The sequence below is a fragment of the Zymoseptoria tritici genome, chromosome 11 (genome assembly GCF_000219625.1).
Source record: "Zymoseptoria tritici IPO323 chromosome 11, whole genome shotgun sequence".
Taxonomy (NCBI): domain Eukaryota; kingdom Fungi; phylum Ascomycota; class Dothideomycetes; order Mycosphaerellales; family Mycosphaerellaceae; genus Zymoseptoria; species Zymoseptoria tritici.
In genome coordinates, this window is record NC_018208.1 from 750329 (window position 1) to 775515 (window position 25187).

General features: G+C 47.6%; 2 protein-coding genes across 2 annotated transcripts; both read left to right on the forward strand.

The window, feature by feature from the left end:
- Window positions 1–1142: 1142 nt before the first annotated feature.
- Window positions 1143–4576, forward strand: MYCGRDRAFT_96640 (uncharacterized protein; the record flags this gene model as incomplete). The annotated part of the gene is made up of 3 exons (XM_003848309.1): window positions 1143–1325; window positions 1393–4313; window positions 4369–4576. 3 exons carry the CDS (start codon window positions 1143–1145, stop codon window positions 4574–4576), a joined length of 3312 nt encoding a protein of 1103 aa, XP_003848357.1.
- A 1620-nt stretch (window positions 4577–6196) lies between these two features.
- On the forward strand, window positions 6197–7044 carry MYCGRDRAFT_49453 (uncharacterized protein; the record flags this gene model as incomplete). Its single annotated transcript, XM_003848310.1, has 2 exons — window positions 6197–6493; window positions 6568–7044. The coding sequence occupies 2 exons, from the start codon at window positions 6197–6199 to the stop codon at window positions 7042–7044; spliced, it is 774 nt and encodes a 257-aa protein (XP_003848358.1).
- Between the last annotated feature and the right edge of the window lie 18143 nt (window positions 7045–25187).

A 25187-nucleotide genomic window follows, 5' to 3' on the forward strand; every position in this document is an offset into this window, starting at 1 on the left:
TCCCGGGCATACGATTGTGGGTCCACGTATGCCTGTCCACGGACTCCCGACGCACATCGCAACCACACTGGCAGGTCCAGTCCATGGCTTCGAGGACTTTGCGCTTGTCGGCAGCGGGCAGCTGCCAATCTTGCGATTTCTTCCAGAGGGAGACCGACGCTTCATTCACTGTATTATTAGGATTGCGCTTATTGTACCTCCTGAAGGAGTTGTAGCAATTGAGAAGGATGAAGCCGGTGACGCCGCCGGAAAGCATCGCGGGGAACTGAGTGTGGTTGGACGTGGGTGGATGGCCCTTTAGCTGACGCTGCCCATACTGGACTCGAGAATTGTGCAACGGACGATCTGGAGGATGTCGGGAGGTTTGATTGATTTGTGTCGCGGAGGTTATATCTTCTTACCAGCAGAAGGAAAAAGTGGTGAGGATGACGGACTGAGGACGAACGGCAGCAGAAGAAAAACCTGGAGGCGTTTTGCTTCAAGTCAGGATCGACACTGAGATGCGATTGCATACAAGGGGCGTGGGCGTCTTTGCTTTCCTTATACCCGGACCGAGCACCATGGGCAAGGGGTGGATGGAGTGATTTGATGTTGCGAGGTTTGCTAGTTTGTTACCGGATGGGGTATCCTATCCATAACGGCGGACATGTCGCTACCCAAGGTTTCGCGCGTGGAGGACTGGGTCTGCTGGTTGACAAGCTACCTTTATGAGAGGTGTACAGAACCGTGTCTAGTCTTATGGGGCAATGCAAGGGATGTATCGATGCATCTAGTCAGGCATGTCGTGAAGAATGGACGTGCTCTCTATTACATTGAACCTCATGTCCTGCTCGAACGAGGTGCTGCTATACATGTCGTGTTTCAGCATCATTAAGTCCCGTCTCGGTCACCACCAAAAGCGCACTTCGTGACTAGCGTTGGCGTTCTTGGTGATTGGACCCTGAAAACATTCCACATTTTTTGTTGGCCTAGACAAACTTCCCACAACCCACGAAGACCCCAACCGCTCGCCCGCTCGTCCGTCACAGACTCGCGTGGAATGCGACAGATCTCACATCTATGGTCAGGATCTGGTGAAACGCGCCGAATCCATCCCTCCACCGACTTCGACTCTCATTTGACACAAGCCTCTCCCCGCAAAAATGTCGACTCTTCCGGCAGAGGTGCACACCGCGCTGGGTCAGCTGCTGGGCGGACTGCAGTCGACGGACAATGGCATTCGCACGCAGGCAGAAGAGGCGTTGAACACAGAATGGGTTTCCCAGCGGCCGGATGTGCTGCTCATGGGCCTTGCAGAGCAAATGGCAGGCTCAACGGATGAAGGAGTGAGTTGCTGTCGGGAAACGGCGCGTCCTCAAGAGGTGACATACCTTACTGATCGATAATCTCTAGACTCGCGCCTTCGCCGCCGTCATCTTCCGCCGCATCTCCACCCGAACCACGAAGGAAGCCGCTTCTGGCGAGAACAAGGAGATTTTCCTGCAGCTCAGCCACCAGTCGAAGCAATCCGTCCGGAGCAAACTGCTGGAGTGCTACGCTCGCGAAGACGCCAAACCCGTGCGGAACAAATTGGCCGACGCTGTTGCTGAGATTGCGCGCCAATACACAGACGAGACGATACCCAGCCCGGACGGCTCGCGAGATACCTGGCCAGACTTGCTCAATGCGCTCTATCAAGCCAGCCAGTCTCCAGACGCAACGATGCGAGAGTCTGCGTTCCGTATTTTTGAGACAACACCAGGAATCATCGAGAAACAGCATGAGGAGGTCATCATTGCGGTGTTCCAGAAGGGAATCAAGGACGAGGACATGAGTGTGAGGATTGCGACTATGACCGCTTTCTCGTCTTTCTTCCAGTCGCTCAACAAGAAGTCTCAACTCAAGTACTACGGTCTTGTCCCGGACATCCTCGGAGTCCTCGTGCCTTTGAAGGAAGGCCGCCAGTCCGAAATGTTGACCAAGGCATTGATGGCTGTTATCGAACTTGCCGAAGTCGCTTCGAAAGCGTTCAAGGGAGTCTTCGGGCCGCTCGTGACAATCACTATTGAGATGATCGCCGATAAAGAGTTGGACGATCAGGCACGCCAGAATGCGCTTGAGCTGATGGCTACATTTGCCGATTACAACCCGAAGATGTGCAAGCAGGACAAGAACTACATCGAGTCAATGGTAACACAATGTCTCTCGATGATGACCGATGTTGGTCAGGACGATCCCGATGCGGAGGAATGGAATGCGCAGGAGGATGTAGACTTTGACGAGAGCGACTCCAACCACGTTGCGGGCGAGCAGACCATGGACAGACTGGCGAACAAGATTGGCGGCAAGGATTTGCTACCACCAACCTTCACATGGCTTCCGAGGATGCTGCAGTCCGGCTCGTGGAATGACAAGCACGCAGCGCTGATGTGCATTTCTGCCATCTCCGAAGGATGTGCCGAGATCATGGAGAACGAGCTGGATCAGGTCCTTCAGCTGCTCATGCCGACACTTCGTGATGAGCACCCTCGTGTTCGTTGGGCAGCCTGCAATGCTCTCGGTCAGATGAGTACCGACTTCAAGGGCACCATGCAGACCAAATACCACTCCGTGGTCCTTCCCGCGCTGATTGAGACTTTGGCCGCTCCCGAACCAAGAGTGCAGTCTCACGCAGCGGCGGCACTTGTCAACTTCTGTGAGGAGGCTGAAAAAGAGATTCTCGAGCCGTACCTGGACAGACTTCTCACCAATCTCATGCAACTGTTGCGCAATGACAAACGCTTCGTTCAAGAGCAGGCATTGTCAACCATTGCCACGGTGGCCGACTCTGCCGAGAGCACTTTTGGCAAGTGGTACCCTGAGCTCATGCCAGCGCTATTTTCCGTGCTTCAAGAGCCAAACGAGCGCGACAAGCGTCTTCTCCGCGCAAAAGCTATGGAGTGCGCAACTCTCATCGCTCTCGCCGTCGGAAAGGACCGCATGGGTCAAGATGCGCTCAATCTCGTGCAACTGCTCGGAGGCGTCCAAGCGAACATTGTCGACGACGATGACCCGCAAGAGAGCTATTTGTTGCACTGCTGGGGTAGGATGTGCCGTGTTCTTGGTCAAGACTTTGTGCCTTACCTTGCGACCGTCATGCCGCCGCTTATGAAGCTTGCCCAAGCCAAGGCCGACATTCAGCTGCTCGATGATGAGGAGAACGTTGCGCAGATCGAGCAGGAAGAGGGTTGGGAGCTTGTGCCTCTCAAGGGCAAATACATCGGCATCAAGACCAGCACGCTCGATGACAAGTTCATGGCTATTGAGCTCATTACGGTGTATGCCCAGAACCTCGAGGCAGGCTTCGCTCCGTATGTCATTGAGATCATGGAGAAGGTTGCCATTCCTGGACTGGCCTTCTTCTTCCACGATCCTGTGCGCGTCGCATCTGCCAAGGCCGTGCCACAACTTCTCAATTCCTACAAGGTCGCATACGGTGTCAACTCGCAAGAATACCTCACTCTCTGGAAGGGCACCATCGAGAAGGTGCTTGAAGTGCTGGAAACTGAGCCTGCCATCGAGACGCTCGCGGAGATGTACCAGTGCTTCTACGAATCAGTGGAGGTGTCCGGCAAGGACTCTTTGTCCAACGACCACATGGGCGTCTTCATCACCTCCGCCGAGACCGTGTTGAAGGACTACCAGGAGCGTGTCAAGGAGCGCGCTGAGGAAGCCAAGGAGCGAGAAGATGGCGAAGAGCCAGGCGAGGACTTCGAATTCGCTGTCGAAGACGACCAGACTTTGCTTTCCGACATGAACAAGGCGTTCCACACGATCTTCAAGCACCAAGGACAAACATTCCTCCCTCACTGGGAGCGGCTTCTCAACTACTACGACCTCTTCGTTACGAATCAAGATCCTACACAACGCCAATGGGCGCTCTGCATTCTCGACGATGTCCTCGAATTCTGCGGCCCTGCTTCGTGGAACTACTACTCCCACATCGCGCAGCCGCTCGTTGATGGTATGCGGGACGACCAGGCTGCTAACCGCCAAGCTGCATGCTATGGTGTTGGTGTCGCCGCTCACAAGGGTGGTCAGCAGTGGGCCGAGTTCGCCGCTGGCAGCTTACCGATTTTGTTCGATGTCACCCGCCGACCCAATGCTCGCAGCGAGGACGATGCGTTTGCCACGGAGAACGCTTGCGCGAGTATAGCCAAGGTTTTGCACTTCAACCACGCAAAGGTGCAGAACATCCCCGACGTCGTCAACGCCTGGGTCGATACGCTGCCTGTGGTCAACGACGAGGAAGCGGCTCCGTATGCGTATTCTTTCCTCGCGCAATTGATTGATGAGTATGTCCCTCTTTGTCCATCCTACTTTCTAGACACAAGACTAATTCTCCCCCAGGCAAGCCCCGGCCGTCATGCAAAAGGCCTCTCAATGCTTCCAGTACATCGCACAAGCCCTCGAAGCGGAGACGCTGCAGGGTCAAATGGCACAGCGAATTGTCGGCGCCGGTCGGAAACTTATTGCTACTGCGGGTCTTGACGCGAGTGCGCTTTTGAACGGATTGCCGCCAGAGACGCAGAATACTGTGAGGACTATGTTTGGTTGAGAGGGTGAGGTCTGAAATTCTGCGTTCTTTTTGCATAGCGCGAGGAAGTCGGCTATATCGGCCGAGGAGGTTTCGCGAATGGAGAGGTGGATAAAGGCTGTCCAGTGCATGGGTCTGTTCGATCGGCCGTTCTCGGCTTTGGATTGAGGTGTGGAGTGCTTCTCACAATGCTCGAGGCACGAAGCTGCAAGACAAATACAAATACTGCACGATCTGTGTCCGCACCTTCCGCTTGCAGACTAAGGGGTGCTCCATGCACGACAGTAGTGATCGCAACGTAGCTCTGCAGCTACTGCGAGGTCTTTGAGCTTTGTATGGACTACATGCGTCGCTACGAAGGTCGGAATTATGTTTGTCCGCTACTGTTGATGATCTCGCTGGACGAGTGGATCGATAGATGGCCCAATTACCTCGTCGGCCGATCTGGCCAATGGTCAACAACTATGTCGTTCTGGCCGCGCGACTTTTTGCACGAATTGCGGGACACTGCAGTTGGGTGAGGGGCCCGCAATGTGGATTTCGTTGTGGAGAGATTGGCGGGGTCGTGTGAGCCTGTGAGGGACAATGGAAAGCGAGGGGTGTGCCTGCAGGGAGAAACCTAACAACATTCACCTGGCTGACCATGTCTGCCGAACGTAAAGGGAAGGAGTCATCCATTGCACGTGCCCAATGTCCTCGCCGCGGTCAGGAAGTGTATCCATACGATGTCCACTGCGGCAAGTCCCACGACGAGCTTGAAGATGTAAGGTAGTCTTGTACTAGGCCCTGCCGGCGACTAGCTACCTGCTTTGCCCGAAGCGATGATGAAAAAGAACCCGACTCTGCGGCTTAAATGAACCTTTTCTAAACCGTTTCTTGCATAAAGTCTCCGAATCCCTCCAGGACCTGCCTTGCTGACTCTCAAACATCCGTCCCTTGCCTCTCGACGACCACTAATCCATGAAAGACCGCTGCGAGGAGGTATACAAAGTCTAGACTTCTGCTGGTTCTGCTGCTCCTTCACTGCTGTCATCGACCACGTCTTCACCATCGAGAAGCCCAAACGCACCAACAAAACACCGAACCGTACCCGAGCCATTGCCCAACGCACCATCGCCCAAAGCACCATTTTTCTTGTCACCAGACATGGCTCCTGGTCTCCTGCAATCGCCACCGACGTCGCCCGGGACGGTCAACAAGCTGGAGCCTTCGGAGGAGCAGTTGCTGCTGGATGCGACTACTGATTACGTGGGCAGGAGACGGTCGTCGTCCGGGTCTGGCAGAGACACAAAACGCATCAGTAAGAAGATTCCTCTCCATGTTCTCCCTCCTCGAAATGATACCATGGGATGGGGTGGACTTGCGACGACGTGGCTGCGACTTTTGGCTCAATTTCCGCCCAATTTTGAACTCCGGCTGGTCCGGGACGCATTTTGCTGGCACTTCCGCACCCCGCCCGCTCACTGCTAAAAATCCCCTCGCTCTTCGGACGACAATCCTCATCTTCATCATCACACCATCAACCATCTCCATCAACTCCATCTACTCCCCGACCATCACCATAAATCCCCATATCATCCATCCATCACTTCTCATCGCATCGCATCGCGCCTTTCAACAAGGAACTGTGCTACAATGAGCATGGCTAACCAGTTGCCCTCCGGGAGCGCTGCAGGAACTCAAACACAATCTCTACCACCACCAGCTTTGCCACAGCTGGTCGCCGAACAGCATGTTCCCATCGCTGCCTCCGACAAAGACACCAAGCGTCTCATCGTCGTCTTGTCCAACGCGAGTCTCGAGACGTACAAGGCAGCGCACGGTCGTGGCGGCGTGAAAGACGACAAGTACTCCTTGCTCAACAGCGACGAGCACATCGGCATAATGCGCAAGATGAACCGCGACATCAGCGACGCTCGTCCTGATATCACCCACCAGGTAAATTCACATCAGCCACCGCATCCACATCCAACATGTGCTGCGATGCTGACGTTGCTCTTCTTTCTGCGTAGTGCCTCCTCACCCTGCTCGACTCACCAGTCAACAAAGCCGGCAAACTCCAAATCTACATCCACACCGCCAAGGGTGTCCTCATCGAAGTCTCCCCGACCGTGCGCATTCCGCGTACTTTCAAGCGCTTCGCCGGATTGATGGTCCAACTTCTCCACAAGCTCTCCATCCGATCTACCACGTCGCAGGAGAAGCTCCTCAAAGTCATTAAGAATCCCATCACGGACCACCTGCCGCCGAACTGCCGAAAAGTTACTCTCTCTTTCGACGCTCCGGTGGTGCGTGTGCGTGACTACATCCAGGACCTGGGCTCGAAGGAGAGCATTTGCATCTTCATCGGTGCCATGGCCAAGGGAAACGATACGTTCGCCGATCAGTACAAGGACGATGCGATCAGTATCAGCAACTACTCTCTCAGTGCCAGTGTCGCTTGCAGCAAGTTCTGCCACGCTGCTGAGGATGTGTGGGATATCATCTAGGCCTGACGGACGATGCCGGAACCGGACCCGCCTAATTGACCGCAGCAGCACGGATGGAGAAGAAAAAGTTTGGCTTCTATGCAAGGCAAGTGTTAGAAGATTTGAGCATGATATGAGATCCGCGACTCGTTTTCCAGGCCCTCTCTTGATCGCAACATCGATGGTCGAAGAAAAGGCGTGCGGCGGATCTCAAAGTGTTGGCTCTTGGTTGAGAGTTTGTTCTGTTTGGATGACAACATCAGCATGGCAAGCAATATCAACCACATCTTGGAATGCGAAACTTGGCATAGGGTATTCAGATTTGGCCTTGTGCATTCGTCTATGGCCTTAAGTAAATAAGTAAAGGGGTATAATAATAGGTAGCTATCTAAGGTAGGTATAATAGACTCGAAGTCGAGATAGTATTCTTAGTAGATAACTAAGGGTTCGGGGCTAGCTCTACGGATTAGTCCCTTTCTACTCCCTATCTAATTAAGTCGTCTTCTACGGCAATAATACCTTAACGTATATATAGACAAACGCCGCTAAATAGAAACAGCCCTTTATAATACGATATCTACTATAGTCTCTAATATAACGAAGTTGAAGGTCCTTACTATAATAATATATAAGCGCCTATTTATATATATAGAGAAGAAGGACTTCTATATATATATAAAGCTTAGTTAGGAAGAATAAGAGGATATAGTAACTTACGTATACTAAGGAGCATATCTAGAATAGTAACTAAACTAAAGCCTTATAAAGTATATATAGGAGCTAATATATTAATACTAGACGATACGCTTAACTTCTTAATCGTACTATACCTATAGTAATTAAATATCCGATTATTAAATAAAGAAATATATATAACTAAACCCTCTTAAACGTAATACTAGGCTCCCTAGTATTAGTAGTAATTATAGTTAGCTCCGCTAGAGTAGTTATCTTAATAGGAGACTCTAGTAGCTCTACTACGCTAGCTAACGCTATACTATCTATCTTATTCGAACTAGCATTAGCCTATAAATAGATAGCGCTCCTTTTAGCGTAATAATCCTACTCGTAATCTAGATTAGAGAAGCTAAGACCTACTACTATAGGACTATGAGGCTTACCGCGAGACCTAGCGTTAGTATCTAGTAGAGAATATTAACCCCTTATAGTTAATTAACCCCTTTATTAATAGATAGGTGCTATATAAGTTCGATTATAATTAAATGCTCTACTTAAAGTATAATAAGCGTAGGTATAATCTAAACTAGTATATAGCTTAGCCTCTATAATTATAGGAGTAATCCTTCCTATAGAATATAGTTAGCTAATAACGTAAGGCTTATAGCATTTATATAGGCTATAGCTAATAGTATTAGGAGATACTATTAAGGAATAACTCTCTAGGCGTACTAAATACGCTAGCTACTCCGCGTCCGTTAACTAACCCTTACCCTATAGAGTCTATAAACGGAGATAAGAGCCTATAAGAGCTCTTAAATTATATCCGCTTTATAGGAGTTAATAGCAATAATAAGGAGGTTAATTAAGCTAAAGTACTCGTAGCCGGCTTTAAGAGAGCAAGAGTAGATAAAGACAATAGTAAGTAAGATACTTATATAGCTAATTAGCTAAGGAAAGTTGTTTCGCTATTATCTAGACGCCCTTTATAGTATAAATAAGAGCGCTAATAATAGCGCCCTATTAAGGAAACGAAGAAGAAGAACTCTAGTAGTAAACCGCGTAAGCTAATAAAGCCTATTAATACTATAATTAGATAACCGGCTATTAATATCCTTACTATCCTAGCTATAATTATAGTAATCATCCCTATTACCTAGCTTATATAATTATTACTATTCTTCTATAATAAGACGAGACGCTTAGTTAGTTAGCCTCGTATAAGTAAGACTAAGATAAAGGATAAGAACAGTATACTAGAAATGCTCTTTAGTTAAACGGTACTCTAAGCTATAGTATAAGACGCGGTAAAGAGTTTTTAATCTAATATAAATATATAGCTACTAGTACTAGTACTAGTAAGTATACTAACTACTACAATATAAACTATAAACGTAACCGGAGGTATCTTTAATACTGGATTATAGAACGTCGTAGTATAGATAGAGGGTATAGATAATAATAAAGTCCTTATAACTAAGATAATCCCTTAGCGTATAGTAGTTAACTATATTAGTATAGTAATCCGTAAAAGTATTAACCTTTAGAAATACTAAGATTTAGTAAACTACGCATTCGGAGTCCCTACTACTATTACTAGTATATATAGACGATAAGTAGTAGTACTACGTAACTAAGTTATAGCTAATTAAGGCTCTAAGATTAATCTAATCTACCCTTACCTCTATAAGGCCCTTAGCCTTAAACTCCGCGATATTAATAAGATCGATCTACCCCCTATAGATATATTAATAGTAAATAGTAGACTTATACCCCTTAAGCACTTTATAATCTTTAACCTAAATATTAAGGGTATTTTATAAGAAGTATAGGCCTTTACGTACCCTACGGAGCGTAGTAACCTTTTATTACTCCTTAGAGTTCCCTTCCTTTATAATATTAACGCTATTATTACGGTTAGGCGAATACTATTTAGATCGGTAATAAATCGCGTAACGAGCCGGTTATCTACCTTTAGTAGCTATTAAGAGAATTAGATACTCTCTCGGTTACCGTCGCCCCTTAAGAGCTCTAGTAGCTTTAATAGATAATTATTAATCGAGTAAATAAGTAGATAGAGAACGATAGCGAATCCGAGAGTAAGAGCGAAGGCTTAGAGGAAGCTAATAAGAATAATAAGGACGAGGAGTCTAATAACGATAGTAGTAATAAGAGCGAGTAGGATTTATACTAAGTCCTTAGTATAATACGAAACTATAGATAGTAGTTAATAATACTATAATACGCTAGAGCGAGAATATCGTAATGCGCTAGAACAAAAACGATAATCTAGCTATATTATAATAGAATAAGGAGGCGACTTTATAATAGAATTTATACTAGAATAATAACTCTACCGAGAGTAGCATTAACTTAGCGACCTACTACTATAATACTAAGTATCGCTACTTATAATACTAACTATCTAAGATCCTTACTATTAAGGTAAAGGGTAACTTAGATATAGTAGAGATATTAGATTATACTAAAGGGAAGAACTTCCCTACCGAGCGACGAGTAGTAAGGCATATAATTAATATAAGTTAGTCTGTTAAGGATCTAAAGGCTTAGGCAAAAGAGAAGAAGATAACGCTTAGTCTAGTTATTCCTAAGGAGGGTATATATAATATACTCTTAATACTATAGTCTATATATATATATAGGAATCTCGGACTATCTAATATAAAAAAGATAGGTCTACTAACTAACCTCTTATAATACTATATATAGCTAAAGGAAGGAATACCGATCTTATAAGCTAAGCCTAAGAGAATAGCGACTTATAGAGAGAAGTACTTAAGGAACTATAATCTCGTAGGGGCCGGCGACGAGGAACACCTGTACGTGGTGCCGGCTACGAACCTACGACGACATCGTCGTCGTAGAGCCAAGTTTCCTCCGGAGGATTGGAGAGGCCGTCGATCCCTCTTCCCTTACAAAAACAACACGACCTGGAGGTACACCTCCCCTCGAAACACAAGCTACAACAGAACAACAACAACAGCACGATTCGAACGAATAGCTCTCTACGCTACGAACAAGAAGAAGAAAGAAGCAGTCCACTCTGCCCTATACGCGCACCTCCTCGAAATCCGAACCGAAATCGCACCTCTTTCCTTCTAGAGATTCGGGTCCTCTACGGAAAAGTGCACTTCAAAGAGCTAGAACAACGGTAGAATCTACAACTCTACGATCAACCTGCGTAGCTGTATACGTTTGGAAGCGGCATACAGTTCCACAAAGGCATATTAAGGACAAGAGAAGGCAGCGAGTTGGACAGCTGCTTGCATCTCTTTCGAATTCGCAGCGTGTGTGCGAAGCGGAAGGATCCGCTGAAAATTCTGCAAAAGCTTGGCGCGAAAATTCTGCAGCCTTAGGCCGTAGCAACACTCGTTTGATTTCCTTTATCTCGCATTTGTTTAAAGTCCTTTGGCATTGCCTTAGGCACGGGGTTTCCCCTAAGGTTAAAGAATACTAAAGAATTTGATTGTAAATAGATCTACTGCCTTGCCCTTAGGGCAAGGCCGTCCTACATAGTCTTGGACTCCGAAAGGACGTAAATGGAACAAACAAACAAACAAACAAACAAACAAACAAACAAACAAATATAATCTCGTAGGCTTATAGAGTAGCTAATTCGAACGAACGACTATAGCGAATAGTAAACTATTATGCTAGAACGTAGATATAGTATTAGTACTAAAGAAGGGATTAAACATTCTACGACTAACGCTAAATAACGGCCGAATAGACTGCACCTTTACGCGGTGGCCGTCGTAAGTACCTTCCTCAGAAGGGAAACTAAGACAGTCTAGAAGAAACCTCCTCGAAAACCTCTCGAAATCTGCCCGAAATCCTTCTCGAAATCTGTTGCGGACATAACGGTTAGCCTTAGCGGCCGGACACATACTTCCTTCTAGAACGTAGATAGACATACTAAATTAGCTTTCCAACACTTATCTTCCGTACTTATCGTCCGGACTTAACAATTAGTAGCTAAGAACGCTTCGATCTCGAATCTTATTCGAAAGAACGCATACCGCTCGGACGAACGAGTTTTAGCCCTCTACGGAGACGACACCGGACGTACGACTAGGATCCCTAGTCGCATCCCCGCAAGACAGCTCTTACGCTTATACAAATCTAAAGACCTTACGAGAGGCATACGAACGAACACTATTGCCCTTAATATTCTGTACAAACTAGCTACACGAGCACTTCCGCACTTAGCTAACCCCCTCGGACGAGGAGAGCGGACTTATACGTCCCTTCCAGAAAACGACTGTTAACACTATATACGAACCTCCTATAGGAACGCTGCACTAAGCCTACCTAGCGTAGCTACCTAGCACTCGTAGCTATCGGACGAGGACATCGAACTCGCATACTACTTCCGTTACTTCGTTAGAGAAGAGAACCGTTCTCGCCTCGTTACTAAGAAGTTCCCGTAGTTAGCCGCACTTATAAGAGAAGTTACTCGGTTACATCCTATACTAAGCTTATATATACCTACCGGAGCAATAGCACTAGACAACATACCTAGCCTTAGCTTCCCGAATAACTAGGTAGTCGACAAGTCGGACGTAATACGCGTAGCAAAGACATTCGTCGCTAGTACGACTAGAGCGGGCATTACGCTATAGACAGACGCAGACGCGGACCTTTTAAGTAATACTACGGCCGCTATAGTCCTTTACCGCGAACCGGACGGCATAGCCGGACCCGCTCTACTATAGAGTCTAGTCGCTCGCGAACTAGCGCTAGTATAGAATCTAGTCGTTCCCGAACTAGCTCTACCGGTAAACTAAGTAGTCCCGAGAGCTAGACCGATTATAGTAGTAGAACGCCGAGCATAGAGAGCCTTACGCGAACTTAGAGAACGCCCGCTAGTCCGAACGTAGGCTCTAGCTAATCGCAGACCGCTACGTAGACCGAATACGCCTACCCGTTAAGTTCGACAGCGATTAGCGAGTCCGCTACCGTAGCGAAGACAACTCTTTCGTTAGCTAACTTCCTTACAGCAACAGAACCGCTTATTAGAGACATCTACACCGACTCCCTTACTACTAAACTCTCCCGAGCTCCTAGTAGACAGGGAACCTAAGGAACTCGTGCCGAACGTACTAGACGAACCTATGCCGATTGTACTAGACGTACCTAACGTGCCGATTACCCTACGTAGACCTACTCCCGAACTATTAATGCCGATTATAGCCAACGATCGGGACGCTAACGTAGAGGAAATCCCCCGTCCGTACATACCTATTTAGCGTAATGTCCCTCCGCGGTACTAATAAGTCTAGCTAGAGGCCCTACAACCTCGTAGAGCCTACTAGCAGCGTTAGGCAAGCCCGGCGGCTCCTTAACGCGAACAGACTCTAGAGGTACCGGACTTAGACGTCCTAGAGGAACTTATACCGGAGGAACTTCGACGACTCGTACGCCGTATATACAACGACTAGGTACGCGAACCTAAGGCAGCAGACTAGCCGCGAGCATAGTAACAGCAAGATAAGGGAGACTACATCGAGCGCGAAGAGCGGAGACGTATTATAGCCGAACGCCTCGAGCGCGGTAGACACGAGAGACTCGTAACAGCCGGTCTCGGACCTCGTATGTCTAGTGCTATTCCGGACGACCTACGTTATCCGCGACGCAACAGAGTAGTTAATAGCTACTATCCCTCGCACCGTAACTCGAGCAGCGAGCCGTCGACGCGTCGCGGACGTAAGTATAAGAAGGATAGACGCGGTAAGAAGAAGAAGAGACGTTTACCGAGCTCGTCTAGCTCCGACTTAGACTCGTTAGACGACTCTTCCGAATTATTAGAGAGGGACATTAACCTCCGATCTATACGCTTACGCCGCTCTCGCCGCAACGAATACGGTAGCCGCTTACGACGCCGAGATAGCTATTACGATCGCCGGTCGCGATCTAGATCCCGCTTAGTCTCGTACGACAGGCACTATAAAGTTAAGTACTTCGATCTAAAGGAAGTAGGATTCTTCGACCCCTATATTAAGTTCCCGGACAGCGATAGTTAGACGTACACCTATATAGACGACATAGTCGAGTATAGGGGTAAATGCTTCTTCCGCTCTATCTATCTGTTCTTAGACGTAGCAACCGAGTACGCTAAACTTAGTTTAGCAACGCTCGCTAGACGCAACCTAAGCAAATGCCTTCGCGGCGAGGTAAGCGTATAGTATATGCACTAATTAGATAAGAAGACCCGCCGTTAGCTCCACCGCGGTAAGGGCATTAAGCGCTAGACTAAACTCTTAACACGGAAATATAAGATAAGCGTCGGCGAAGTATAGACCAAACTTAATGCCGAGTACTATATATAGGACGACGTACGCGCCGGACGATTAGTCGAGTCGTTCGTTATAAACATCGTCCGCTAGTGTCGCGAAGTAGAAGTGTCGGACCTATAGGCATAGCTAACCTAGGTATAGCTGCACCTAGAAGCTCGCTTCTAAGAAGTTATAACTAAGCTAGACGAGTATACCGGACTAAACGAGTTTATCCGCGAACTTTAAGACAAGTACGATATATAGCGTAAGATGTTCCCCCCGGCGAGGGACGCTAACCGAGAGGACAAGGGTAAGTATACTAAGAACGACTACGAACCTCGGAGAATGCGAGACGACCGTAATCGGAACGGCTACGGCAACAGCTTTAACAGTAACAGCTATCGCCGGTTAGGTTTCGGGGATCGAGCGGACAACGACGGACGTAGAGACCGAACCGACTATAACAATACTAACAACAACTAGTAGCGCGAGGACCGAAACGACAGCTAGAAGCCGACGAACTAGGGCAAAGGCGACCGTTAGCTAAGAGAGTCTACTTTAGATAACCGCCACAATCGTAATAACCGTAACCGCCGTAATAACCGCGAGAATAGGGATAACCGCGATCGCCGTAACAATCGCGACAACCGTAGACTACGAAACTACTACGGTAAAGCATCGGATAATAAGTCGGACGCGAAGAACGGACACTCGTACTCGGACCCGGACGGGGACGTGGAAGCTATGTTTAACAACATTATATGCTACGGATCGGACAGCAAGGGATTACCGTAGAACTACTATTAAGAGGTAGCAAACTATTTTACGGAGGTGTCTCTACCGACCCCGTTCGCATTCGTTAATTAGGTAGAGCTATCCTACAGACTAGTGCTATCTTTATTAATATCTCCTATTACGTACATAGGCGGTAGTACGGTCGTTCGCTGTTTTAACTGTACGGACACGTTCCTATCTAAGAACGAGCTACATAGACACCGGCGTAAGACGCATCTAGCTAAGGCGAACGCAAAGCCGACTCTACCGCCTAAGCGACAGCGCGAGATCGCATCTACGGCTACAGACGCCGCGGGCAAGGCCGGCTTCTACTTCCGAGGATTCTACTACCTACGTATGCCGGTCCGCTTAAGCAAGAATAGCTAGGATTAGGCCGTATGCCTAGACACGGGGGCGACGGTTTCGCTAGTAGACTAAGGCTAGCTGCTCGAACAGCTACTAGACATACCGATCTATACGTTAGTAACACTGTTCTAAGTTAAGGGCATCGGAGAAACCTAATGTACACGATACGTTAACCTTACCTTTTAGATTCCGTCGGCCGTAAAGGACGAACGTGTGCTCGCTCGCATAACATACGAAGTGCACCTAATCCCTAATCTTAGAGCGAAAATGCTTATCGCTATAGATATTATCGTACTATAGCAAATAAGGGCCGATATACCGCGTAAACTCCTTACGATCGGAGCCTACGAGTTAGCTCGAGCGCCGCTTATAGTTAAGAGACGCGACGACGTCCGCTTCCGGTTAGGCGTAACCGCCGCGGACGATCTAACCGTACCCGTACATACGGTAGCATATCTCCCGATTAATATAGTAGAGGCTAGACCTATAGGCCGCGATTTCGAGTTTATCCTATACGTAAATATTAAATCCTATCTGTCGGTGTACGTATACATCGTCGACACGGACATAGACTTCGTACTCGTACGAAACGACACGGACGTAGATTAGCTAATGCTAAAGGACACTAGACTCGGCAACGTCTACGAATGCGATATTAAGGGATGTTATAGTCTTAACCTAGACGACTATAGCCTATCGGCGCTGCCTTAGATCCCTAGCAAGGTAGACCCCCTAAAGGTAACCGCCCTACTAAATAGTGTCTTAGTCTATAGCGACCTAGAATTCTAGGACCGAGTGTCTAAACTAGTACATAAGTACTAGGAAGTGTAGATCGACAACGGTAGTATAGTAAATGTGCCCGAAGATTAGCACATAGAGATTAGACTTAAGCTAGACGCAGATATGTTACGCCTGTTAAACAAGCCGTACCCGGCGAGCGGACTAGATAGATAAATTATCGATCGAATACATAACAAACTACATAGGCAGAACAAGATGTTCTAGCGCACAAAGCCTACTATATAAGGGTTCCTAAGCTTCGTAGTGTAGCAGGACGCTATCGTCGACAACAAACCTACGACTAAGGGCAGATCGGTTATAGACATCCGTAGCTTAAATCGCATAGTCCTTAAAGACAGCTACCTACTCCTATTGTAGTAGGACATCTTAGCCGAACTAAAGGGCGCTACGCATATTACAGTTGTAGACGCTGTCGCTTTCTTTTACTAATAGTTAGTTAAAGAGTCCGATCGCGAGAAGTTTACTATTAATACGCACCGCGGCTAAGAGACCTTAAACGTAGCTATAATAGGCTACGCCGGTTCGGTTTAGCTTCTTCTTAACGCTATATTTCCGTAAATTCCTATCCCTATTTGCGATCTTTGCCCGCCGTAGGCGAACAAGCTCCCCCTCCTACGATCTTTGCCCGCCGTAGGCGAACAAGCTCCCGCTTCTGCACCTCTGCCCGCCGCAGGCGAACAAGCTCCCGCTTCTGCACCTCTGCCCGCCGTAGGCGAACAAGCTCCCGCTTCTACACCTCTGCCCGCCGTAGGCGAACAAGCTCCCGCTTCTGCACCTCTACCCGCCGTAGGCGAACAAGCTCCCGCTTCTGCACCTCTGCCCGCCGCAGGCGAACAAGCTCCCGCTTCCGCGAAAGCGTTACATATACAGACTGCTAGACGTTAAGTGCACGGCGTCCCGACATTGCTCTACCCTATATGTCTCCTTTTATAGACCGGTACCTATCGCTATCGTTACGTATATTAACGCCTTATTTTCGCCTTAACCTTAAGCTCCACCCCGTTGTAGAGTCCTAGCAGCCTATATATATAGAATAAAGGGAGGTGGTAGAAGGAAGGTAGTATACGCATCCGGTAATTTCAAATAACATAACGTAGCTAGATTCGGAAATGGAGCGCATTTATAATTAGTCTTGCACCTAAGCAGTCTATGCCGCTTAGGCCTATTCGTCAAGCAGAACGACAAAAAGATCGAGAATGTCCTCCCTAAGCTTTCGTTCATATAACATTTTAAAGCCTCGCCCTAAGATCCCGTTACCAAAAGAAAAATGTGGGTAGGTATCTACTCGTTGAGCAGACACCTACCCGATATTGGATCTGGGAATTGAACCGCAGACAGTTACTGAATCGTAACTACTATACCATATAACCCAATGTCATTAATACAATCTTTGTTGTATATAGAGACGGACTCACTCCCGCTCCGAAACTTGGCGTGCACAGAGAGGAACAAACAAAAAGAGTTAGCCGATGTAGGAGTTGAACCCACGCTTCAGATCGATGACTTCCATAAGCAAAAAGAGTTAGCCGATGTAAGAGTTGAACTTACGCTTCAGATCGATGACTTCCACAAGGTGGAGCTGGAAGAGGCTGCGGTAATGGTAGCTAACCTTCCGGTCGCTACCTGCCACATGTTTGCGCCCTTGATAAATCAAGGGCACATCGGGTAGGTATCTGCTCAACGATCCGTGTCATAACCACTAGACCAACCGGCTTTGCTGTGAAATGTGGAGGGGCAACAATTGGAATCCGATATCAATACAATCTTACGCTGTACGAATAATTTGGAGAGCATCACCATACGAAGAAACAACATTCCATACCCTTCTTACCGTCCACGCCTGCTCAATTAGCATTTCTCTTGTAAGTCGTCGCGGACACTAACGACAAGCATTCCCGAGAGCCAAAAATTTATTTTACATCTCATCCGTCTCTTGACGGCAAAGATGTCTATGCAAAAAGAAGTTCCAATCTTCTTCACACACTCGTAACAAGTATAGCAACCCGTACGACGGAATGATGAAGAGGTGGAATAACGAGCAAGGGAATCGAACCACAAATAGGGTTTTACCACTGCGCCATGCAGCTCGATAACATTCCGTGGCTTTTGGCCTACATAGCCCCTAGTGGGAACTCACGAGATGCATAGCGATCGTAACCCAAGGACAAATTCGGATCAGAAAAACCATTCTGCCGTCTCGCAGCCGCGTGGCGCATTCGCCCCGTTGCCCCAACTCGACCGCCTAAACATCGTCCTCGGACTCCCCACGCGCATTCCACGGCAGAATCGCAACATTCGTCTCAGACATCACGTCCCAGCCTACACGTCTACAGAAATATCCGTAGACCTACGACAAGCCGCCTTACCCACCCTCGAGCACAGTATCGAATTCCCGCCGCCGCTTGGGATCGCAGACGAGCGTTTTGGCCCAATTCCCATACATGGCATCCCACATACAGCCATGTCCCATTGTGGTCTTTGCACCCTCGGGGTAATCGCATCCACATCCGCTTCAACGCACTGTCGACTGTGCGCGCCGCCGCTTCGTCGAGTTCGACGGAACGCTGCTGCTATTACTCTCTCCTTCCAACCACCCTGCAGTGGTGAGAACAAGAACGGCATCATTGCATCCAAGTATTAACTGTCCTTTTAGAGCAGTACCGCCCTTGCCATTGTCGGTGGTTGGCTAATGCCCACATCTCAACATGGAGCAGTAGATACTCGGGCGAGAGCGTCTGGACTTGCGGCGCGTCCCTTCCATTATGGCACCTTCCTCGTCGACATCTTTCCTGCTTTTCCCACTTCACATCTTTCCCATCTTATCACTCCTCCTTTTATCCCACCACCATCTCACTATCATCCCACCACTATCTCACCATTACTCTTTCGTCCGTACCATATCACGATCCTCACTATCACCCGTCACGTTACCCTCTTACACCCGCTACTCGACACTGCACGTTCGCTGTACAGTTCTGCTCACCTCTCGTGCCAGCCGCCGGCATCACTTCCACTCCATCACCAGACGCCCTCTCGTGCCAGCCGCCGGCAGCACTTCCACTCCATCACCAGACGCCCTCTCGTGCCAGCCGCCGGCAGCACTTCCACTCCATCACCAGACGCCTTCTCGTGCCAGCCGCCGGCATCACTTCCACTCTATTACCAGACACCCTCTCGTGCCAGCCGCCGGCAGCAGTTCCACTCTATTACCAGACGCCCTCTCGTGCTAGCCGCCGGCAGCATGCCTCCTCCTAATCTGGAACCCAACTTATCATCCTTGCCGGACTTGGACGAGGCGCCTCTTGACAGATTCGAGCACGCGGGTCAGAAGGGCATTGATGATTTGCTCGAAGGTCAGTAGCATCTTCTATTCTTCCAAGCCACCATCCCTGACTCTTTCCCCTACGCAGGCATTGCCACCGCCGCGGACAGACGCCGGTCAAAGTCGTTCGTTAAGAACCTCACTTACGCCTTCCAAAACCCCCAAACCGAATACCGTCACCGGCGATGGCGCAACCTTTTCAACACCTGGAGAGAGAAGCTCGGCACCCACTCGTCCAAGATCCCGGACTGTGAAGAGTTGATACGCTTTTGGGAGAATGTCCTGACACGCACCAAGCCGCGGAGTGATAACGCCCTCTCACATAGATGGCTGCTGGATGCTATCACCCGGACCGTCTTACACTGCGTCTTCCAGTACGAGGACTTTGTTCTTTCACGCCGCTCACGCCTGCGGATCAAGGCTATAGTAGAGACCTTCCTCAAGCAGGGGCTTCTTACTAAAGACAAATCTCGCATCCGTCGATAGGCTGGCGTCTTCGTCCTCCGCCAGCTGGTCACGGCCACTTTCAAAAACGCTTGCAACTTCGGAGCGCCCGACTAGACCGTTGTCATTTACCGTTGCCTCTCGATCGTTCTCTCCTCGGCGCTTAGCTGCCGCCCCGGTAACATTACCACTGCCTAGCTTCAAGACTATGATCTCAACTACCTCGCATACATAGACATCACGATCACCTTAAAGAAGGGTGGCAAAACCCTCGCTGATCTCTGTGCAATTGTCATCATCCGGAATGAGAAGGGTTACAAGTAAGTGTTTGAGCTGTTGCAACTTGTGCCGCCTCTTAAAGACAGCTACCTACTCCTATTGCAGCAGGACATCTTAGCCGAACTAAAGGGCGCTACGCATATTACAGTTGTAGACGCTGTCGCTTTCTTTTACTAATAGTTGGTTAAAGAGTCCGATCGCGAGAAGTTTGCTATTAACACGCACCGCGGCTAAGAGACCTTGAACGTAGCTATAATAGGCTACGCCGGTTCGGTTTAATATGTTTAGCGTTAGCTTAATCGGATATTAAGGGACTTCCGTTATTTCTGTCGGGCGTACATCGACGATATTGTTATCTTCTTAAAGACCGTAGACGAGCACCTCGAGCACCTTAAGAAACTATGCTAGCGATTTATCGAGTATAATATAACGCTTAGCCCGCATAAGACGTTTATCGGGTACCCGACAGCTACCTTGCTCGGACAGAAGGTGTCCGGACTCGGATATATAACGTACGAGGAGAAGCTCGCGGCGATTACAAACCTAAAGTTCCCGACTACGCTTAAGGAATTAGAGTTCTACATCGGACTAACCGGCTAGCAACGAACCTACATTCCGTACTATACGTACGTAATCGAGCCGTTCGAGAAGCGCAAAACGGAGCTACTTAAGCTGTCGCTATAAAACAAGGGACAGGCACGCAAAAACTACTCTAAGCGCATAGAAGTATAGACATAGTCCGAGAACCTAGAACTAATGCGTAGTTTATTCGAGATAATAAAGACTCTGTACGCGGGCGCTAAGTTCCTTTACTACTACGACCGGTCTAGACTACTATACTACAACCTCGATGCATCGTACTTAGGAATTGCCTACGTAGTATATATAGTTAAGGGTGATCTAGACTCGACAAACGTCGCTAATAAGGCAATACGCTTCCTAGACGCGGACGTGCAAGTTATCCTTTACCTTAGCAAGGCACTCTTAGATATAGAGAAACGCTACCTAGCGACCGAACTCGAAGTCGCCGGACTCGTATAGGCATTAAGGAAGACGCGCTATCTTGCATAGGTAGTATAGAAGCCGGTGTACGTCTTTTCCGACTACATTGTAGCTCTTAGACTCGCTAAGTAGCACTTACTCGCGACGACAACGTCTATAGATAGGATAAACCTACGACTTGTACGAGCGTCGCAATATATCTCCTAATACAATCTTACTATTTTGTATCGACCCGGACGCTTACATAGGATTCTAGACGCTCTTAGTAGAATAGTCGACGAGAACCTAACCTTATTAGGCAGCTACCTAGAGGATACGCTAAACCCGCACGCGTACGAAGACATAGGAGCGCCGTATACGACGCTCGACCCGCTCGTCTTCTATATAGTGCTAGTCGAACTCTCTAATAACTTTAAGTAGCGACTAAAAAACGGATACTAAACCGACAGCGCCTAGCATAAGCGAATAGAACAGCTCGAGAAAGCGATCGAGCTCTACAACTAGCGAGCATTAGCAAACCGCCTAGATATAGTCGACGGCGATAATACAGCTTCCCTAGACGGAGAACCCGAGTCTAGCCTACTAAATATTCGCTTCTTCCTTCGTAACGGTCTGATCTATTATAAGGACGACGTAGACGGACGTAAACGCCTCTACATTCTAAAAGGCCTTTACCGCGAGGTCTTCGAGATAGCACACGATCGCTATTACTACGTAGGCTACTACCGCGCCTACGCGAACGTGCAAGCTAGCTTCTATATCCTACGTATGTCTAAGGAGCTTCGAAAGTACATCGACTATTGCCTACCCTACTTAAGTACACAGACTCTACGCAACAAACTATACGGCGAACTTATACCGATTACGTAGTAGCCTATACCTTAGCATACTAGCATAGCCGACTAGGTGTATGCACTCCCGACTACAGCGGCTAGATTCGACAGTCTACTAACAGAGATATGTAAGTTTACGAAGGACATCCTGCTAATACCTACTAAGTCGACATAGACGGCTAGGGAGTAGGGACATAATTACCTGCTCGTATATGTACGCACCGAACGCAACCTGCCGGCTATCTTAATTAGGGATCGCGACCTAATCTAGCTATTAGACTTCTTTAAAGGAGTCTTTAAAAAGCTCGGTACAACGTTCCTAGCTACGACGGCGTACTATCCTTAGACGGACGGGCAATCCGAATGTACAAACTAAACTGTAGAGATTACAATTCGCTTCTTTATTACCTACTACCTAGACTTAGAGTAGATAGACGGACTGCCGTACATTTAAGCTTACCTTAACAACTCGAGAAACGTATTTACGAATAAGATCCTATACGTAATAATTTAAGGCTTTAAGTCGAACTTCGACGCCTTAAACCCGCTTATCGAACTACCTATAGAGGACTACTACGTACTGCGACAACTGTTAAGAGAACAGGCGATAGACTCGCTCGCCTAGGCCTAGGCGAATATAAAGGATGTATACGACAAGTAGCATTAACCTATTTAGTTTAGACCCGGTTAATAGGTTCTCCTTAAACTATATAAGGAGTACAAGATACCCGGACATATATAACGAAAGATCTCTTACTAACGCACCGGACTGTTTAAGATTAAGAGACGTGTTAGGAACCTCGTATACGAGCTCGAGCTCCTACTAACTATGCGTATACACCTAGTTATCTCGCTCGCGTAGCTAGCGAGGTACCTAGACACGCAAGATCTATACGACAGAGAGCCGAATCGTCTAGGTCCGGTCGAGATAGAAAACGATACGAACCCGGACGTACCTTATTACGAGATCGAACGCCTGCTCGACAAGCGGATCTATCGCGGCAACACGGAATATCTAGTTAAGTAGAAAGGATATCTAGACTTAGAGAACTAGTAGTATAAGCTTAGTAACCTCGCTAATGCCTTAGAGCTAGTAGAGGTATACGATCGCAGCTATCTAGAACCGCCGACGGTAATAGGTAGACGTGCGCGCGCGTAAGTAGTAGCAGACCGTAACGTTTAACGTACAGAGAGACGCTAGCTACGGCGTAGGCGATAACTCCTAGACCGTTTACCTATTCGGCTATCTACCGACGCATCTTATAGCATTTTTTTACGACATAATACGAGCAAACTAATTCTTATTGTCGAACCTTGTTATAGGGTTACTAGTAACGACGAAAGTAAAGCGAGCCTTAGCAAACACAGCGTTTGCTAGATAAACTTCACTAGCGGCGACGAAACTTTCTTACTAAACACTAACATCTTATATACTACCTTATATACGCACCGCATACTACGTAGACTAGGTCCTTTTATTATAGACGACTCTAAGGGGACGTAGAGCCTACTACTAACGGACGCGCAAACCGTCTAGCAGACGCCTAAACAGTTAAGCGCCGCCGCGCGACAAGCGAAACTAGTAAGCAATAAAGTCGAATCGACGTAGACGTTTAACCAAATCGGCGAAACTTAGTAGACGGTAGCAGAAGCTCTACTACAGATAGCGTAAGCACTAGCAGCACCGTAAGCGCAAACCCCTTTAGTACTACTAGCGACGAACACGCTCGCCGATTAGCGTAAGCCGAAGGCGAAATCCGCACGCGCCTCGTCCGCCCCTCTATAATAACTTTAAGCAGCGAGACCGGATACCGTATAATCGCTCTACCGACGGTCTATCGTATTCGGATAAATATAGACTCGCTATTGCTAGCCGCGGTTATGCTATATAATCCGGTAATCGCGTTCGTCGCCTTAGGCGCATTCGATAAATACTTACGTACGAGGAACACCCCGGTCGAATACTTTACTCCCTTACGAACCGCAGACGCGCTTATGCGCGGGTATCGCTTTACCCTAGACGTAATTATGCCCCTTATCCGCATTACCGAATCTTGCCTAGGCGACTAGACCGTATACAACGCGGCAAAATTTCTTATCGACATCGCCGAACGCGTAGGTTAGGGTAGAGACGCGGACGCTTCCGACGAGGATACGTACGATAGCGCCCTAAAGCTCTAGATTAATTACTATACCGAAATCGCCAAAACGACTATTTTAAGGATTTAGTAATTTAGCGATATCGCTCTATATAGGTGCTATATTAATAAACACTACGCTATATCGTCTAGCTAACGTAGATCCTTTATATATATAATACTACCCTTACTATTAACACTACCGCCCTCGATATATATACCTACCTCGATATATATACCTACTAAGACCCCTAACCTATAGGCCCCCCCCCGCCGCTCTCGCCCTCGCCGCCGCCCTTACGATCTCCTATACGATCTCGACCGATCTTACTATAAGGGTAGAGATGTTTATAAAATAAGATAGCTACTTATATAGATATATAAGTAGCTTTACGAGTACTAGTATTATTGTCTATTACTATAGTCCTTACGCCTATTATATTATCTGCTCTATTCCTTACCTTATTCCTCGCTTCTTCCTTAATTCCGTTCTCGTCTAAGATAGGAGTACGTATACTAGCAAAGTACTAAGGTCGTATAAGAATTTAATATACGCGTTCGGCGGTAAGGGTAATATTCGAAATCGCGTAACTAGCGTAGGGTATGTTTTCCGAGTTAAGAGTATGTCCGTAGTCCGTATACTTATCGGTGCTAGCGTACCTACGTATACGTTTCGTCTAGAGTACCTAAGTACTATATCTAGCGTACCTAAGTACGGTCGAGTCTAGACTCTAGAGCGCATCGGTACGCTAATTCTAGAGCGCCTACGTACGCTATTAGTAATAGTACTTAAGGTATAGTATTGTCCTAAGAGGTACTAAGGTTAACTCGGAAGTACTTATTAGTCTAGAGGCGCTTATAGCTAAAGCTAAGGCGCCTAACAATATTACGATATTGCTCCTATAGCTATAGCGTCGGTAGATCGGTGTAGCTAGCCTATACTATATAATCGTTAAATTATACTTAGGGGTATATAAATATATTACGGCTTAAATAGAAGGAAGAGACGTAATTCTAATAACTCGGTAAATAGACAAGTTTATATATAATGCTATAGAGAGAGTCTAAGAAGGACTCGAAGATATATAGAAATAGTTGCGGCCTTAGGTATCTACCTCGGAGGTAGATAGCTAGCCGTAACACTTTCTAGTAGTTATGTCGCTTATTAGATAGCTAAGATAGTACTTAAGACTAGGCCGTTATAATATACTTAAGGTCTATAAGTAAGTGT